Source organism: Crocodylus siamensis, chromosome 5 (genome assembly GCF_052110815.1).
Source record: "Crocodylus siamensis isolate JL-2025a chromosome 5, ASM5211081v1, whole genome shotgun sequence".
NCBI lineage: Eukaryota > Metazoa > Chordata > Crocodylia > Crocodylidae > Crocodylus > Crocodylus siamensis.
Genome location: NC_143399.1, coordinates 194,979,716 through 194,999,610, shown reverse-complemented (window position 1 = coordinate 194,999,610; position 19,895 = coordinate 194,979,716). Strand labels below are relative to the sequence as shown.

Sequence of the window (19,895 nt, the reverse complement as noted above, 5' to 3'; positions counted from 1 at the left end):
GCCTGACTTCAGACTAACACGGCTAACTACTTCTCTCTGTTTATCAAGGTATCCAATGTATATTATACATTTATCTGCTTTGGGTGTAAAATTTTGGCATCTGAAAAACTGACATAATAAATGGAAGAATTCAGGAAGGAGTAGCTCTGAGATTTAAATGGCTTCTAGATGCAGATATTCCTGTACTTGACTCAGTTTTGCGTACTAGTTTGAGATTAGGAAACAATCTTACTATAAAAAAATGGATAAAATTTGCATTGGCTCAGCACTGAATTGATTGACATTATAATTACCCTATTCTAAGATGTTTATGAATTTCTTTTGTGCTAAGGCAAGAAATGTAATTTGTGAGGGACTTGACTATTGTTTGTTGTTTTTTTTGTCTATCTGATTCCACAACCAGCTGGTCATAAGAAAAATGGTGACAGACTGTACTTTCCTAAGAGTCCATATGACTCTGCTAGTTTTCCTACACGTCAGGGTTTTCATGCATGGGGAAATGAAGATTGATTGATTGATTTAAGCTAATGAGGAAAAGAGATTGGAACTGTCAATCCAGGCCACAGTCTGAATATAGCTGCAGTGCACCTTGTGTGTTAATTCTTTTTCCTCCCCCACATAGGAAACACAAGGCACAAATAAGATTAGTTGCTGCTTAACAGTATCAGGTCAGCCTGCCCTCCTTACAGGACTGTTTAAATCCAGACAATGTCAGTTGATTTCAGTGGATTTACCTTGTGTAAATGAGAGTAGTTTCTGCCCATACATCATATAATTAAAAATAACCAAAACCCCCAAACCTGAATACGGGGCCAAATCCTGTGTAGCCCTTTCTATTTTAGCAAAAGTGGAAGTGATACAGGCAGTCGCATCTTCCATGAGTTTGTTTCCATAGTTGAATTTGCAGTGATTGCAAAGAACAACAGTAGTTGATTTAAAAAAAAAAAATGAAACAGTGCAGCATTTTTTTTTTCCCCATCTCAATACATTCTGGATTATGCAGAACATTTCATCTCTGCACACTGACAGCTGCTCATCTACCAGGTATTGTGCTTTTTCATGATAGCAGTTCAAAAGAACTCTAAGCAAGCTGCTGTTTCTCATGCATCACTGAACTGCTTCTCACCTGAGGCTTTTTTGTTATCATTACAACAGTTAATTGGGATAGAGGATTTCTGGTGCTTTATGTGCCCAGAGTGCATTTTTATTGCTATCTTTATGGATAAATTCTTTGGCATGAGAAGCTATGTGTTGCCAGACAATTCTGAGCTGTGGATAAACTCTTCTGAATTGGTGGCTTTACTCATTAGCATAGTAACAGAAACAAAATCATGGTTGAACTTCCTAGACTGTGTTAGTTTAGCAGTGAATTGACATAATTGCTTTTATTCTGAGCCGTTTATGAGCTGCTTTTTTTATAAGGTCCGGAAATACCTGCTGTTAATGAAGGACGTTAATGTTGTTTACTACCTTTTGTACAGCTGAGATTTTATACCATGAACTCCAGGGTGATCTGTTCTCTCCCATATCTCTGCAGTTATTCCAATATTGCATTGACTCTACTCTCTAATAAAACTTTAGAACATTTTCTACACAGATTAAACCTGGTAATCACTTCTGCCATCTGCAGGCCATGTTTTGCTATCCCTAATTAGGTTAAGTATTTCCATGCATGTTAATGACCCTTCTCAAGGAATGTGGTTGTGTTTTTAACATAAGTCTGGAAGAATCTGACCTTAATAATATAGATCCTGACAGTGCTGTTGCCCCAGCAGAAATCAGAAATGATGCTACTGAAGTTAGTGCATTAAGCTGTTGCTCTAATGGTAGGTTAAAGGAATTACTGGGTGAAACGTTATGGCCTATGTAGTGGAGGGCATCAGACTAGATTATCACAATGACCCCTTCTGGCCTTAAAGTCTGTCTGCGTTATGTCAATGTAAAGCGGGGCTACTATTTGAATTCATTGAGCTCAGAACTGAAGTAATCTCTGTGTACTGGTTTCCTATAAAAATTCTGTGCGCAAAGGATGTCATAACTAAATCTGGCTAAGACTGCACAGAACTGTCAAAGGAAATGCTCCAAGTACTTGCCTGTTAGAGCAGAAAAAAACCCGTTCATTTTGTGGGGCTGGATGAGTTTGACACCCCTGCTTTAGATATCCCTCTTCATATACATTCTCTAAACAATCCACCCCTGTAACTGGGAGAGACAGGATACTGGGGTAGATGGAAAATTGTTTTGACCTAGTAAGGTACTTAAGTTTTCATGCACTTATCAGAACCTGTAGTGAGGCTTGACACCTCTCTGCCTTCTATCTGCAGTCAGCAGTCCCCACAGATCATCTTGCTGAATCACTAAAACCCTAGCATACCATTTGAAGCCTATTGCATTTGTCCCTGCATTGGCTTATAATTGATTTCAGGGTCTTTCTTTCCTGTGGTTATTTGTCTATCACTGTTTCTCAATGTGATGTTTCTTGAGGATAGGTGTGTAAGTATATTGTGGAAGTTAAGTGGAGAGAGTCCCTTGAGCTTTGTCAAAGTTGTGAAGCACTTTTTGAACAAAGGGAAAATATCTGCATTAATGTCTCTGTCCAGCTCTTCCTGAAGTCGGTGCAGAGACGCTTTCAGTACAAATTAAGACTCGCTGGAAAGAAGAGTGTTCTCGCTCACAGTTGGGAGCCCAGCTGCTTCCTTCAGTGTTACTGCACGTTGCTTCTCTCACTCTGCATAATATATGTGGAAGCATAGATGACTTTGAGAGCTGTGTTGTGGCATATAGCAAAGTATTGGGGTTTTTTTGTACTTACCTCCTTCAGGCTTCAAGGTACACTGTTGACTGGCGGTATATGCAAAGACTGACTGTCAGAGATTTATTTGAAAATTGCATATTTCCCTCAGAAGTTTGTATTTAGTGTCATTTGTACAGGCACCTCTGAAAGTACTTCCGCCTTTCTGATAAAACATATCCCAGTAGATAGTTTTTCCTTTGTTTAAATTGTCAACTCTTCCGGGCAGTTTTCCATCTGTTTTGTTTGGGGTTGAACGTATAGTAATTTGGTTGTAATAGAATTCTGTTGTATATACAGTGTTATCGCAGACCTGAATGTGTTCTCATCTTTTCAGGAAAAGTGCTGGTGTTCCTGGACAGTCACTGCGAGGTGAATGAGATGTGGTTGCAACCTTTGCTGACTCCAATCAGAGAAGATCGCAAGACAGTGGTGTGCCCTGTGATTGACATAATCAGCGCCGATACACTTACCTACAGTTCTTCTCCAGTTGTGCGTGGAGGGTTTAACTGGGGCCTGCACTTTAAATGGGATCTTGTTCCTTTGTCAGAACTAGAAGGACCCGAGGGAGCTACTGCTCCAATCAAGTAAGATTTGCATTACTTGTGAAGGAATCTATTGGTTACAAGTGACTTTTTGTGATATAATGTCAACTTAAGAATCTTAACAGAAAAAGCCCTCTTTAACCAATATGTCTGCCTTGTAATGGCAAGAAAAACACATTTTTAGGGAATGATTGATTATACACTATCGTATTTGCCATGTTATTCCACAAACATGATTTCTTACAAGTTATTGTAGATATGCACTATGCAACAATTTTACATTTTATTGGTGTGTCTTGCTTCATTGGTGTGTGTGTGGTGTGTGTATATGTGTGTGTGCGTGCCACGTCTTAATGCACATGGATTAATGATGGTGGTATTGATTTTTCACTTTCACAATGACACTCATCTGTATATCGCTATGGCATCTTTCTCCAGAATGGCCTTGACTAGTTGATAATAAACTGCTAGCTTTAGGAAATTCCTCTTGGTAAAAGAAGACAAATGCCATAGCTGATAACAGAAAAACTGTTATAGCAGTTCTCCAAAAATCTTTTCTGTCCCATTTTCATTTTAGTCTGTCCAGATTTTCAGACTTTTTTTTCCCCCCTCCTGGACTGTTGTTTATGTGAATTTTCTATTTCAACGTTTGTGGATATGAAAGCTACCTCAAAATATTAGCCATAGCCTCATGCTTTGTGGCAAATATCTGAAATAATTAATACTGTCAGTCAACTCTGAATTGGACCAATGATCACCTGGAGTGCTTGAAAGGAGTATTCTTCAAAGCCAAAAACTAAGTTAAACTGAGCACACTAGGACTTGGAGCACCTTCTTGGATCTTTCAATCAGTGGGTCTCTGGTGACCTATATGAAATTTGGCAATATCTGTTTAGTCCCTATTTTAGATCAGTAACCAGACCATTAACTGGCTACCCTATTAGAAACTGTATCGTAGCAGAGGGTATATTAACTAGGTTTGGAGAAAGAGAGGGTCATTCTTTTGAGGAGAGGCCTCCAGTGACAAAGTTAAAGTTGTCGGAGCAGTATGGAGAGTCTGATACTGTTGCTTGTTTTCTTGTTGGAGGTCCTTAGTTTCTCAGGTTCATAAATGAGCACCATTTGCTGGCATCAAGACTTCATAAAATGAAAGCACTTAAATCTTCTGAAAGTAATTCATGTATTTATTGCGGTATGTGGTGCTTTGTTGGTTTTTCTTCCAGATGGAGCTTGAAACCTTGGCTATATTGTCTTTTTCCTCTGTTCTTGGAATGGAATTAAAATATTTTAAGTTGACTTGAGCAGCTCCAATGCTGTGGTTTGAAGACTATGCAACATTATTTCCACATCTTCCTGTCATAAGATTTCATCTAAGGGAGCCAGGAAACATCTCGTATTACTACTTTAGAGATGGATTGCTGAGCCAATCTATTTAGAAAAATACCATGTTGGTGGCTTCTTAAATCTGGCAGAGAAGTAATGTAGAAAACTTAACTTTTACTCCATTTTAGAAACCTTTGTTAAAGATGATCTGTAATATGCTTGAAGAGGCAGTCTTCTCTCTTGGCAAAGCCACTGTTGACTTTTGAGGGAGTTTGGCCCATCAAACGTCTCTGTGACTGGAGAAGAACGCAAATAACGTTAATCGAGTTCCACCATCCAAGATGACTAAACTTCCTTAGTTTGGGTCTGACATTTTTTTTGAAAGGCTCTCATATTGCTTAAATAATATTCTAAAGGGCTCTTGAAGCTCCCCTAGCATAGTTTTTTTTATCTAACAGAAAGATTTTTGCTTTCAATTCATCCGTCTCCAGCATGCAGCACGTTTGATTATGCAGGTCTCCAAATTAGCAAGGATTCTCTCAAGGTAGATGGTAAACAGTGAAAACCTGGAGTAGTTAGTTAGTAATGCGAGACCAAACAAGGGAACCCAAACCCAGGGCTGGTCAAGACATGACAGTTTTGTTGCATTTTTTCACTTGACTAGGATTGGATGATGAGCATTTCTGATGTATTTGCAAGGTTATTTCTTTTTGTATTTAGTTTATTAGGGCAGCAGTACCCGAGGTTTCCTGATTATAAGCAAGATTTTCTAGGTGATGCAGGAGAACTTCAGTTTATAGAATGGAAATTAATGTACAGATTTTTTTAAAACTATAAAAGATGGTGACATACCAGAGTCTCTTCATTTAAAGGCTTTACTACATAGAAGAGGACTAGGGAACCCCTATGAAGATCAAATAACTGTAGAAGAGTTATAATAAGCTAATAAGTTAATGATGGTATATCTGTAGTTCTGGATTTGGAGTCAGTTTGAGATGAAAGAAAAACTCTTTAAGTCCTGTTAGATTTACTAATTGAAGCTTGGTCTTGGTTTTACATAGATGAGATGATGGTCTTGTCTGATACAAATGATACTGAAAAATGCCACTAAGTATAGTGTACCCTGGAATTTACTATTTTTCCTAGTTAGGGCAACCTCAGAATAAATTAGTTCTGCATTTGAAAAGGTACATAGGAACCTTTGTATGTGTGCATGTGTCTTTACGGATATACAGTTGATAATTGCATATATACCTTCTGGATTAAGAGCATAATTAATCAGTTGAAGCAGAAAGATGTAGCTACTCTGTATTGGTGCTAAAGAGGCAGAAATTCAACTTGAAGACACGAAAGAGTAGGGTGATGAGTTTATTATCCGCATGTAGTCCCGTTCTCAGCTGCTCTTGTATTGTCTAAGGCTTATGCTTTTTTTTCAGATTCCAGTCATGGAAGATGAGCTGTATCTTCAGAAATTCAGGAGGACAACCCCTGTGTTCCACTATAAAAAGACTGAGAAACTCCCAACTTAAACAGTTTTTCAGTGTAGCTTTCATGAGGGAGGGAGGAAGAGAGAGAGAATGAATAAAATAAAAACTATAAACATACATATTTATAATAATATTTAAATAATAATTTATAATACAATAAATTATAAATATTATATTATAATATAAATAAATGAAATGATACAACTGCTAAAGAATTGGTTCTCAAAAAAGTGTCCATTTTGAGAACAGATTTTTTAGCAGTTGTATTAAGTTTTTGTTTTTAATTCCAATAACCATGTTATGTTTATATACATCATGTAAGTAAGAATGATGTATTCTTTGCATATCTGCCTTTAACAGTGGATTAATTGTCAATGGGGACCTTTTTTCTCTTCCAGATCACCTACCATGGCAGGAGGATTGTTTGCTATGGACAGAGAATACTTTAATGAGCTTGGACAGTATGACAGTGGCATGGATATTTGGGGAGGTGAAAATCTGGAGATATCATTTCGGGTAATACTGCCTTTTATGTTTATAGTGGGTACTCTTCTTCTTTCTTTCCTTTTCTCTAGGAAGAGATTCATTAGCACTGGAATAGCTATTGAATGTATTGAAACTGTGTTAGATTTTTGCCCGGTAAGAGGACACTTTCAGTATATTGAATATTTTTAGTATTGTTAAAAGTAATTAGAAGATGATTTGTAAGTGGAAGATCAGAGGGAGTTTTTCCTAATATCTGACAGCTCTTTTGTTCATTTTAGAGCTTTTCTTTGAGGCTTTTCATGCTGCATAAGAAGTGACACTTCAGAATAATTTTAGAACTATAAAAATTGACAGAGGCAGATGTGGGCACATATAATACCTGTGATTATTTTTAACTCATTTTGTGAAATTCATTGGACTTAACACCTATAGTGAACCACTGAATATAAACAGATTTATTTACTTTATATTTCTCTACACACAAAAGGATTTTATAAACCCAACAATATCTGTTCTAGACGATGGGTACAAAACCACTTCATGATTATGCAAAGATGTAAGCTCAGTGGGACTGGAGAGAGGGAAAATGGAACAGTCAGTAGGTTTTCCATAGTTATTTCACTAGCATTGCTATATTTTGTGTCCTTTTTATATGTGAAAATAAACTACATTTAAAGTTGTTTTTTTTGAGTAGTAGTTTCATTGTCGCAACATTGTTTTTTACAATTCAGTAGGCCCATTGATTTGGCCATTAAGTGTATGGGCAAGTATCTGGCAGGGCTCATTAACAAAGTCATCAACTGGCAAATGTTTTTAACCTCTGCAAAGTTAGTAACAAATATACTTGAAAGAAACTCTTTCTGCAAGTAGAGTCTTTCTATGGGCAAAGGAGGTAGGAAGCACATATGAGAAAGGGCATCGTAGGCTGGAAAGCAGTGACTTTGGAAAGACATTGGAAGTTATGATGACTCGCTTGCTAAATATGAGCTCCCAGTGCGATGCTGTGGCTATAGTCGTTGGCAGTAGAACGGCAGTAAGGAGATAATAGTCTAGAGAGGCAGTACTGAGGCAATTACTGGAATACTACTCCCAATTGGGATGTCTGTACATGACAAGAAACTGGACCCGAAAAGAGCTTATAGGGATGATTCCAGATCTGGTAACCCTGCTTTCCAGTGAGAGGCTTCAGAAACTCAGTCTGTTTATCTTATCTGAGAAAAAGGTAAAAGCCGACTTGACTGGAGTCTTGAAGTAGCTGATTAGGAAGATGATGTCTGAGAGGGGAGAGCTCTTTAGCCTAGCAGAAAAATCCAGTGGCTAGAAGCTGAAACTAGAAAAATTTCAGAGTCAAAGTAAGGGGACCATTAAAATAAGATTGGCTATCTTTCAAAGTCAGATGTAATTCAGTCAGGAGTTCTGGACATGATACAAGAATTACTGGCTTGTGGTTGATGTTATGCAGGAGATCTGACCAGATGATCATAATGGAGTTTTTTGGCCTGCAGTCTAGTAATTTTACTGTCTAGAAAGAAGGTCAGGTAGAATAACCATGTTAACATTTAGTACCTTTTAGCTCTCTTTGGGAAGGCTGTTCAGGATGTGTGTATAACATGCATACAGCCCATGTGGGAAACTCATCAAACTACTACCACTTGTGAAGATTAACATAGTTTGTTTAATGGAAATTGCCTTGTTAAAGTGGAGAAGAATTGTAATTTGGGGACATTTTAAGTGTGTAGGAGTTTGGCTAATGATGATGTCCTTTTCTCCAGGTTATAACGTCAAGGGCACTACAACAGCAGTAGCGGAGGTGATAGTTAAGTTTACACAAGAACACCCGTTGTGTCAGCGAGCCTGTACTTGAAAGTTACACTAGGATTTCTGTGCTAGTTGAAGGAACTATTATAATTACACTAGTAAAAGTCCTTGTGTATAGATACAGATTTACCAGTAAAAAGATACCTTCTAACAGAGTACAGGCATACCTCGCTTTATTGCGCTTCGCAGATATTGCGTTTTTTACAAATTGAAGGTTTGTGGCAACCCTGCGTCGAGCAAGTCTATCGGCGCCATTTTTCCAATAGCATTTGCTCACTTCGCATTTTTTAGCAATAAAGAATTTTTTAATTAAGGTATGTACATTGTTTTTTTTAGACATAATGCTATTGCACACTTAATAGACTACAGTGTAGTGTAAACATAACTTTTATATGCACTGGGAAACCAAAAAATTTGTGTGACTCGCTTTATTGCGATATTCGCTTTATTGCCGTGGTCTGGAACCGAACCCGCGATATCTCCGAGGTATGCCTGTAGTTATTCTCTTATCCAGGAAAAATCACATTTTTTCTGGTGTAGCTGTTCACATAGATGGTACGCTATTTTGACTGCATTTGTTCTTAAACCTTTTTAGTGCAGACAAAGCCTAACTTCTTTTTAGTCATTCATAACTTTCTAAAGCATTCACCTTTTTGTCCTTAAGAGGTCCATTGCAGGGCTTTTGTCTGAAGATTAAACATTAAAAACTGAGGAAGAATGTTTTGGCCACTTTTTAGTAAAAAGAGAATGAAGAAAATATATCTTGTTTAAAAAACACACACGAACAACCAACCCCCTCCCAAAAATAACTTGCAGTTTTTTATTTTGAACAGCTTGGAAAATGGCTGGGAGCTGAGAGAGGTGATTGGACATGGAAATTGCCCTATTTTAAGAATAAAGCCCTGCCTGAGGAAACTGGTTTGGATTTAGCTTGTTTCAATGAGCTTTTGAAAACAGAGCAGTAGGAATGTACAATACAGCCCAGCTATCATCCCTTACAAAAACAAGCCTTTTATGGGCTATAAAATGATGTGTCTTGTGCTTCTGTGTGGACAGATCTGGATGTGTGGGGGCAGACTACTAATCATCCCTTGCTCCAGAGTGGGACACATTTTCCGTAAGAGGCGCCCATATGGCTCCCCGGGGGGGCAGGATACCATGGCACACAACTCTCTGCGTCTGGCACATGTGTGGATGGACGAATATAAGGTAAGAGGTGGCTAGGGATTGAAATGGGAATGGTCCACTGAAGTGTATGGGTACTTCCTTGGACCTCCAGCCTCTGTCCCCTAAACGTACCGGTCAGTTCCTATCGAACCATGAAGTGTTAGTGAGGATGACAAGACTGAAGAAGATCCCTTCAGTGCTTCAGACACTGCTCCAGGCCTCTGTTCCCTGCCAGCACTGCTGCAGGTGTCCTTTAGCTGGTGCCCTGTTAGTCAGGTCTGGTTTTTATTTTTTCCCAGGTAATAGTCTTACCCCTTGGGTCTCCTTGGGGGTGGTGAGATGGGAAATTGTACTGTGTTTGTGTGTGTTGAATCTACCTTCCAGGTTCTGATTCTGCTTTTGAGTCCAACCTTTCAGCAGGCTGTTTTGCTTCTTGATGCCTCTGGTACAATTTTTCCCTTGACCCCTTAAGAGCTGTTTTGTGCTTGCCACTTGTGCTCTGCTATCTGCAGTTTATATCTGGGTTTACAGCACTGTGCATGGGTGCTTTGATCTGCCTCAACCTGGTTTACCTTGATGCTGTAGCAGCGTTAGATGCTTTTTAGCTTCATCCATTTCATCTCCTTTTTCCAGCATTTCAGCACTTTATCCTGCTTGGCACTTTGGAGTCCTTTCATCACCACTTTGGCTTATTATGTACAGTTAATGTTGGTTTTCCTGGAAGCTTTGGTTTGCTTCATGTTTTGTTCCCAGTTACACTATGCTGTTTGAAAGGCCTTTACATGCTGATTCTAACAAGGTTTTACCTTGGATCTGTACTTTGGCCTTGTGTTGGCTGTTGAGTGCTTCAGCTGTTTCTAATCTTGTTCTTGGAAACTAGCCACAGTTTCATTCTTTCATTATGGCAAACTTAGGGGTGAAAGATAGGTCTGGAAATATTTCCTTCTTTTTAAATATAGTAAAAATGTTTAGTCCCAGGATTATATTGACTTTGTCACTGTAGGATGAATTCCCCAGAGGTATGAGTTATATAAATGACCTGTTTTCTTCTGTTTTGTAAAATACTTTGGCAGAGAGAAAGTGAAATAGTTACGTTTTGCATTTTATCTTTACATTTGTGGACAAATACAATTTATACCTCTTCAGTGTGAGATGCAAATAAACAATGCAAAAGTAAAACACCATAGTTGCATCATTGAAGGCAAAAGGAAGAGTTAAATTACTTTACAACTTTTTAGGATGGAACAATAATACACAATTAGACATTTCATACAAAATGTTACCTAATGTATTCCTGTGTGAATGCATAATTACTCTATCCATGGTCTGTGTGTGAGACTTGCGTTAGTCGTTGTTGTCTTCCTTGTTTCTGGCACAGAAATATCAGTGATAACATCACTGCGCCTTACAGCACACTAAAATTTCAGGAATAGCAGCTACATAGTCTTCATTACAGTATCAGAGATGAGTCCCGAAAATGAAAATAAGGTCACATCATTTTTGCCAGCAAATTCTACCCATCGTGTATAATATGGATCTATTCAACAAAGTGCCAGGGTTCTGGGCTCATTGAATATGCATTCTCTAAACTTGCTTTATTATTTTGCTTTATGTTACGTACAATCAAATCCCAGACTGTGAAAATCAACCGGGGAATTGTTCTCCATGTATCACCAGCAAATAAGGTTTTGCAAACCACATTATGCCAGTTGAGGAGTACATCAGTTCCTTTTGCATTTTTGGTGGGGGTATATGTGGTTGAACTGAGGGAATATCTGAGCCTGAATTGGAGTCTTTCCAATGCCATCACATACTACTTCACTTCGGGCACAACCAAAATGCAGCCTGTAGGATCTTCATTACGTGCGCTGAGGCTAGAGAAGGAATGAGCCCTGTTTAACTGAGAATTCAGATTAAAGGCATGATCCTGCAAGCGCAAGTGAAAACATTTAGTTGCATGCATAGTCCTATTGAAATCCATGAGAATAATTGTACAATTAAGGTATTCCATAATCATGTTCATTTGCAGGAAGATACCCTGGAAGAGGCTCATAGGGGGACTTTAGGTTCTTTCATAAATGTTTGGTATTACAATTATTGAAGCATGATAAGCATTGGAATTCCATAATTATATCTTTAGAGTCAGTTTTAAAAAGAACTAATACATTTGGTCAGTAGTGAAGTGGAACACTTGTGTAGTTTGCGTTATGTGCTGGAATAGGTGCTGTTAAAACTGAGTACCAGACAGATGGTAGATGGTGCTGATCTGCTTTCTTCCCTGATTTCTGTTGATGTAGGAACAATATTTTGCCCTAAGACCTGAACTAAGAACCAGAAGCTATGGAAACATTACTGACCGTGTGGAGTTGAGGAAAAAATTGAACTGCAAGTCATTTAAGTGGTATTTAGATAACATCTACCCAGAGATGCAAGTGTCTGGGCCCCATGCCAAAGCTCAGCAACCGGTATTTATTAACAGAGCACAAAAACTACCAAAAATAATCAAACGTGGAAGGGTAAGATGATCAACTTCTTTAGAAACCCTGGGTTTCTTCCTTTTTATGCGGTTTTGAAACTTATTCTTAAAAAATGCACCCAGAATCAAGTAAAATGGGCTGTATTCATAGCAGTTGTGGGTGGTGACTGTATGTTGTACTAGCAAAGCTTAAAAAAAATCTAAAGTAACTAATATTTTTCTTGAAGTCCAGAGATGAAATGGAAAAGCTTTAAGGCTCCATAATGTGTTTCAGAGCCTTTTTTAGGTGATTCAGTATTGAAGCAGTATCTTGTCCTATTGTGAAGGTGCTTAAGTATTGTTCAGGTGAGCTGCCCTCATGCTAACTTGAGCTCCTGAGAATAAATTTTGGAGAGAGAAGAAAGTCTGGAAATGTCATGCTTTGTTTGTTCAAAATTGGTGTACAATGTCATTAGCTTTTCTAACTTGATGCATTTATTGGGTAGTTTTCTACAAAAATGATCGTTTAATTTTTGAGAGGGAAAGTGCCTCTTGCTCAACTACTAAGGGTTGAGGCAGAGTAAGGAATTTTGCTTCTTGCTTTGTTTTACAAAGCAAGTCATAATATGTTTTGTGCTAGTGGGAGTTTTAGTTAGAATAGCCACCAGTGCTGAATAAAACTTTTGAAAATGTTGCATGGGTCATCTCCTAATAGGTAGACTTTGGTTTATTGCTTTTATCCAGATCCAGAAATAAGTAGAATTGCACCTCCCTTTACCAATGCTGAATTATTTTTAATAATGTAATTATGTTTAAACTTTCCCAGAAATAAAGAATAACTTCAGTTCCATAGACTATGTATGAGTATTGTCTGTGTGAAAGGGACCCAGAGGACATTCAAACAAATTCTTATTTTATGTGTGTACAGGAAGGAACCTCTTATTAATATTCATAAACTGATTCAGTAACCTTGTGCCTACCTCCTATCAGGACATAGCCTGCAATATTTAGTGGTACATCTTTACAAAACTATGAAACTTATTCGTAGAATCCCAGTTACTCAGGGTGATCCATGCTGGAGAACATCTATTTCTGTGCAAAACCAGTTGAAATGGTATTTTACGCAGAAGGAGCTTTGGGACAGTCTACAATGTGTGTATTTTCATTTTTAGTTTAGAACTGAGTTGGGCCAATGTCCCTTTAAAAATCAAGGTCCTGGTTTGTTCCTTATCAACTGATTGAATTGGGAATCATAGGAAAAGAGGGTTGGAAGGGACCTCAGGAGGTTATCTAATCTAGCCCCTCCTCAAAGAGGATCATCCCAGCTAAGGCTTTGTCAAGCTGCATCTTAAACGCATCCAAGGATGGAGATCCCACCACCACTCTGGGTAGCCTGTTCCAGTGCTTTACTACCCTCCTAGTGAGAGTCTTTCCTAATATCTAACCTAAACTTCCCTTGCTGCAACTTGAGCCCATTGCTCCTTGTTCTGTCATCTGCTGCCATTGAGAACGGCCTAGATCCATCCTCTTTCAAACTCCCTTTCAGGTACAGGCAGTCCTCAGACTTACGACACAATTGGTTTTTGAAAACCACATCTTAAGTAGCAGTGTAGTAAGTCGGAACCAATTTTCCCCGTAGGAACAATGTTATCAATGGGGGATTGGTTCCTTTATGAAGATGGCCGCAGCTGTGTCCAGCTGGTAAATCTGTGGAGGGGAGAGGTAAGGAGTGTTGGGGGGGCAGATCAGTGACCCCCCAGTGAGAGAAGGATTGGAGCTGGGGCTGGGACATGGGCTGGGGCAAGCACTGCCTAGCTGGGGGAGGGGGTGGGGTGGCTCCTGCTGCTTCATGCTGCCAGTCCAGGAGGCCATGGGGGGGGGGGTGCAACCAGATCTGCATGGGGCGGGGGCTATGCCCTCCCACCGCTCGCTCAGCTGGGCTGGGGCAGGGGGACATGGGATGGAGCCTCTGCGCTGCCTCTGGATGAGCAGTGCGCAGTGGTCGGAGCTGCCCCGGCCTCCTTGCATCCCACTGCCCTGTCTGGGCCAGTGGCAGCAGGGCATATGAAGTGCATGTGTGCCCTGGATTGGGGCGAGGAGGGTGGCAGAGCGGGGACTGCAGCCATCCTAAAATTTGCCAATAGCCCCCCCTCCCCCAGATCTGGGGGCACATGCCCTCCCTCCCCCCCCCCCCCCCGCTTGCCCAGCTGGGGTAGGCAGGGGTGAGGGATGGAGGCGTGGGGAGGTTGGAGCGGGTCCTGCCAATGCATGCCACTCATCCAGAGGCAGTGCAGTGGCTCCATCCCATGCACTCCTGTCCCAGCCTGGCCCACCTGGGTGAGCGGCAGGAGGACATAGCCCCCACTCCCACCGACGCCCACCTGGAGCATAGCCTCAGCCCCACCCACCCTGTGCAGATCCAGTTGGACCCTGCCCCCCCCATGCTCTCCTGGACCAGCGGCGCACAGCGGCGAGAGCTGCCCCACCCCCTTCCCATGCCACCCTGCCCTGGCTGGGCAGTGCTTGCCCCAGGCCCTGTCCTAGCCCTAGCCCCAATCCCTCCCTCGCTGTGGGGACATTGATCTGCCCCCCACGCACTTCCCTCTCCCCACCACAACAGATTTACCAGCTGGACGCAGCAGTGTCCATCGTTGTAGAGTTGAACCGGTGTCAGAACCTCGAAACAAGGTGTAAATGTGTAAAGGTCGTTAAGTGCTGTTCGTCATAAGTCGAGGACTGCCTGTAGTTGAAGGCTTCTTTTAAGCTCCCTCTGTCTTCTCGTCTCCAGACTAAATCAGCCCAGTTCCCTCAGCCTCTCCCCAGAAGTCATGTGCCCCAGCCCCCTCATCATTGCTGTTGCCTTCTGCTGGACTCTCTCCAGTTTGTCCACATCCTTTCTGTAGTGGGGGGCCCAGAACTGGACACAGGACTCCAGATGTGGCCTCACCAGTGGTGAATCAGCTCAATGCATGCAACTCCCTATTCAGTCTTTTTCAGAGGATAATAGAGGTTTAACTAAAGAATTGTTGGTTTGAGACTCATGACATATAGGTGTTTGAACATCTTGAAGTAAAGTGATAGGCCATTTCTCTAGGCCAGGATTTTCTTTGCTTTGGTTTAGAGAAGAGCATTGTATAATTTTAGAATAAAGAAGGCCAGTGTACAGATAAACATGCTCAGAAATGCTTCAGTTTGGTTATGAGGGATTTGATCACTGGACTCAACGTTGGTCCAGGATAGTTAATCAGCTTCGGCTCAAATAATTACTCAAGTTCATTCTAGAGGCCCAAGTAACAGTATGATCAGCCAGTACTGCCACCATGTGCCAGACTCCTCAGGGTTCATAATAAATTGCTTGAATTTTACCTTTTTCTCTCAGACGATCAGGGCTAAGATTGAGTACATGTTCTACAGATGGAAAAGAGCCATGATAATCACAAAGTGTGAGCATTTCTAACAGCATTCTCAAATGCAGATGGGTAGGGCTAATAAAACAGACAAATTATTTTAAAAGCATGTAAATTATAAAAGGATACTCTTGAATAAAACTGGAAATTAGACCTTCCCTAAAATCTGTAAAATGGCAGAAAAAGTCCTTTAGCATTCTTTCATGTAACTGTTTGAGCTGAACACTTATAGCATGAATTGGCAAGGGGATAGTAAACATATGCTAGAAACTAGAATGGAACGTATTCTTAAGAACCTGAAAAGGGCAATATTACTGGGCATAATGTTTAGGGAAAAATGGAGAATTTTAATTGCTTGTGCTGCCTGATTATGTTGTATCCATCCAGTTATATGCTGGTAGTTTCTTTTTTAATTTAATGCAATTAGAGGTATGTAATATTTTTAAGTGATATGTAGAATTAAAGGACAAATAAAACACAAATTAAATGCCAAAAGCTTATCTATGTAGCTAAGACAAAACTGGCTAGTTATTTAAGGATGGTCTGCTGTTCCAAGACTGTCAAAGTGAAATCTTTTTCCTTCTGTATTCCACTGCAAAATGGAGAGTACTCTGTAGTTTGTAGTTTTACCCCGCTAAATAATTTGAGACCAGAATAAAAGCATTCCAGCTAATTTATTTTGTGGGATTGTTGTCTGGATGACTAAGGCTTTTGGCAGAACTCTGGAATATGTAAAAGCACCATTGTCAAACCAGGAGAGCTGCTGAACAGTTGCTAGGAGTCTCATTCTGGTAGCAGCCTTTCTTCAACATGTAGCCACGTCAGGAGTCTGATCCCAGTATGACCAAAGCACCAAACGCCAGATAATTCTCGTTGTAGAGTAGTTAGTATATCCAAACTAGGCTAGAAACTAATTTAGAAGACATGGGAAATTTGGCATGCTAAGCTGAATTTCCACAAGAATTGTAACTAAGTGTAGCTGAAAAATATGTTGTTTTTTTTTTTCTGGTCGTCTTCAGGCTGCAAAAAGTCATGTGCATTAATCTGTTTTTTGTCCCAAAAGAGGAGGAGGAATGAAAATGTTATAGTTATAATTGCTGTGATTCATAGAAAAAAAATCCATTAAATATCCAATAAGAAGGTGTAGGTTGTAGCAGACAAATAGTTATCTGTATACAGGAGGGCCACATTTTCATCTGATGTGTACGTACTTTCCAGTTCTAGGGGAAAGGGAAATTTGGAATATCATGAAAACAAAATTAAGTGGTTTCAAGTGCTGTATTAAAAATAACTAGATCAAAGGAAATGGCTATATTTTTAAAAGGGAAGAAAGTATTTTGAATTTGAGTATATAATGAATTCTAGGAAGGAGAGTTATTACAAGACTTGCCAAATGTTTTTTCTGATACTTGCCTTCTAATTCACTGTATATATTAAGCAGTCTTTTTCTTTCACAGTTGTATCACCTTCAAACCAACAAGTGTCTGGTTGCCCAGGGTCACCCAAGTCAGAAAGGAGGACTAGTAGTGGCTAGGGAATGTGACTACAATGATCAAAACCAGGTAAGTGATCGGTATTTACTTGATGCAGCTCATCCTAGCAGGGTGCATCCAAATTGTGTCTGTTGCCATCATATTGTTCTCTTGGGTCATTTGCAAAGTACCTTTTGGCATGCAGGTGCTGTCCATGTAAACTGAGGATCCCATCACATTGCTCAGTGTTGGTTTGGCAGTCTTTGTTACTCAGTGTGCAGCGTCAGGAGCTGCTCGGTGGGCTTCATCTCTGTGTTACTGTGAGGTGCATATGGATCATGGACAGTCCTTTTTCAACCCCAGGTGGAAAGACTGCTATTCCACCAACCCCTACAAGCTGCTATAGATAGCTGTAAACTACTTCTCTACACTGGATTTCATGATTCTGTGCCTCTTAGTCCCTTCTCCCTTATGTATTCTAATACCATATTCAGCCCTGCTATTTGAATGGTTGTAGCTTCAAACCAGTGTTTGAATAATAAGGAACATTTAATTGAAAGAAATTTGAAAGATGCCCTGAAGAAACTGGCTTTAGTGGGAATCATGCTTTTAGATCCATAGAATCACAGGGTGGAAAGGGACCTCTGGCATCATCAACTCCATCGCAGGTACAGGATGTGGGATTCCCAGACCATGCTACACAGTTGCTTATCCAGTCTCTTTTTGAAAACATCCAATGAAGGACATTCCATAACCTCTCATGGCAGCATGTGCTATTGTCCTGCTGTTCTTATGTAGTGGTTTTTCATGAGATTTAATCTGCATTTGCTCCTCTGTAGGTTAAATTTATTGCATTGTGTCCTGTCTTCTGTGGCAAAGAAAAACTATTGTTTTTTCTTTCTTTTATTGTAGACTTTCAGATATTTGAAAAATGCTTTTGTTCTCACCCCTTAGTCCCTCCCCCCCCCGGTCCAGACTAAACCTCCCTGTTTCTCTCAGCCTTTCCTTGCTTTCATTCCATCCTTTGTCATTTTTGTTCATCTTTGGATCCTTTCTAATGGATCTGAAACGAGCTTCAGCCAGAGTACTGCATCCTGAAGTAAAGTGGTCCTGTTACTTCCCATAGCTCACATGCAATACTTCTGTTAATGCAGCCCAAAACAGCATTTGCTTTTCTTTCAGCAGCATCACACAGCTGACTCGTTGAATCTGTGATATACCATATCACACGGGTTCCTGCTGGCAGTGCTGTTAAAAAGACAGTTATCGCCAATTCTGTATTGAGCATTTTTCTTTTCCTTTCCTGTGTCTGGCATCTTGCATTTGTCTTGTAATTGTTGTCTTTACCAGAGCCCTCTAATCCAATGGTTGACAGTTTTCTGGCAGAGTGCTGGAACAACCCTGCTCAAGTCTGACCCAGGTTGACACTAGGACTATGACTATGGTGCCACATTGGGAACACTCCCCCTCTGCAATGCCCTGGGCACCCAACTGTGATGCAGCCTGGGCAGAGCTTCCCTTCCATTGAAGCCCCCAGCACCCAAATGTGGCACAGCCCCCAGCTGCTGAATGCAGCCAAACCCACAGCTCTGTAGGTTGGATCCAAAGTCGCCCCATGGCTGATCCCACTGACCCAGGTGAGCGAGCGCGAATGGCCATGGGGGGGGGACTGCTTCTCCTGGTGGCCCCACTCCCTGGCTGGCACTCTTGGAGAGCACCAGTGCTCTTGTCTGCCCCCCCCCACCTAGGAATGCTGGCTGTTGGGGGGTGCACGTCCACCCTCTATACATCGCTACGGATTCCTGTCTTCCCAAGTGCTTGCAGCATTTTTCAGTTTTGTCATCTCCAGACTGTGGCAATGTCCCGGAACACAGCTCTAGCTCCACTGCTGCTGGTTTGCCATTGAGTCAGTGGAACCAAATAGAAATTAAATAGCCTTTATTCACTGCCAGCCAAACTAGCAGTGGGGATATACCAGGTGCACAAATCCAGAGCTCTGCAGAAAACCTACATCTTTATGTATTCAACCTTCTGTGAACCATCCAGTCTCAGGCTTAACACATGAATGCACAGAGCTTAGTATTCCTTTCTCTTGCCTAACAGTGCATTGTCATGTCAGTCCTCTTTCCACATTTCTCTTCTTCCTTATGTATGGCATCAGATATCAACTTACAAATCTATGAGCCACTGTCTGGTATTATCGCTCAATGTGTGGATTCCATCTGTCCTGTCTGGGCATTTGTAAAGTTTGCAGCTTTCAATTAAATGCTGTGCTGTTTGTTAGACACCACATTCATGCAGGGGGGCTGTCTAAGATGTTCATCTTGTAAAGTGTTGTTTTGAAGCATCCATATCCTGATCTGTCTGTGCAGCTTGACCCATGCTTCTGTATCAAGGTCATACCCAATGGGGACTCGTTTGGTGTTAGTATAAAATGCTGTAGGAATAACTCTGATCTTTCCCAGTGGTTGGCCCCACTCCACAGCTGCCTATGGGTTTGGTTCAGCATCTCCCATCTCTTCCAGGAGCTTGCAGGCTTCATGTGTAAATGGTTTCCGGTTTTTAAATCTTTTTATCCCAGATTTCTTAACTATTTTGTCTGACTTCCAAACCACTTGGGAGGCTGCACGTTGATCGAGGTGATACTGAATAGAGAATATCCACATTTTGAGACCTCTTAGTCCCTCCCGGTGTGTTCACATCACTGTCGCATTCCCAGGGTGTGCCTGACAATCGAACAATCTTGAGGCAACCAACACAGACTTGATCAAGAACCTCCCTAGTCCTGCCTTCCAGGTGGTAACAAAAATGTTGAATAGCGCCAGGCTTAGAACAGGCCCCTGGGTCTGTACTTTTATTGTGGCCATGATAGGCAACAGCCCAGTGCCAAAGTTGTCATATGCTGTTTGTCAGGTGATAACATAATGGTTTGTAGTGCCTTGGG

At 40.8% G+C, this 19,895-nt stretch overlaps 1 protein-coding gene across 3 annotated transcripts in view; it reads left to right on the top strand.

Moving 5' to 3' along the window:
* Positions 1-19,895, top strand: part of GALNT11 (polypeptide N-acetylgalactosaminyltransferase 11) — a 72,669-nt gene that overhangs the window by 32,192 nt on the left and 20,582 nt on the right. For all 3 annotated transcript variants that reach the window (XM_090047716.1, XM_090047718.1, XM_090047717.1), the window contains exons 6-10: positions 3,129-3,378; positions 6,545-6,662; positions 9,507-9,659; positions 11,915-12,133; positions 16,937-17,041. In XM_090047716.1, the coding sequence (XP_089903842.1) occupies positions 3,129-3,378; positions 6,545-6,662; positions 9,507-9,659; positions 11,915-12,133; positions 16,937-17,041 (845 nt within the window). The remainder of the gene's footprint in view (positions 1-3,128; positions 3,379-6,544; positions 6,663-9,506; positions 9,660-11,914; positions 12,134-16,936; positions 17,042-19,895) is intronic.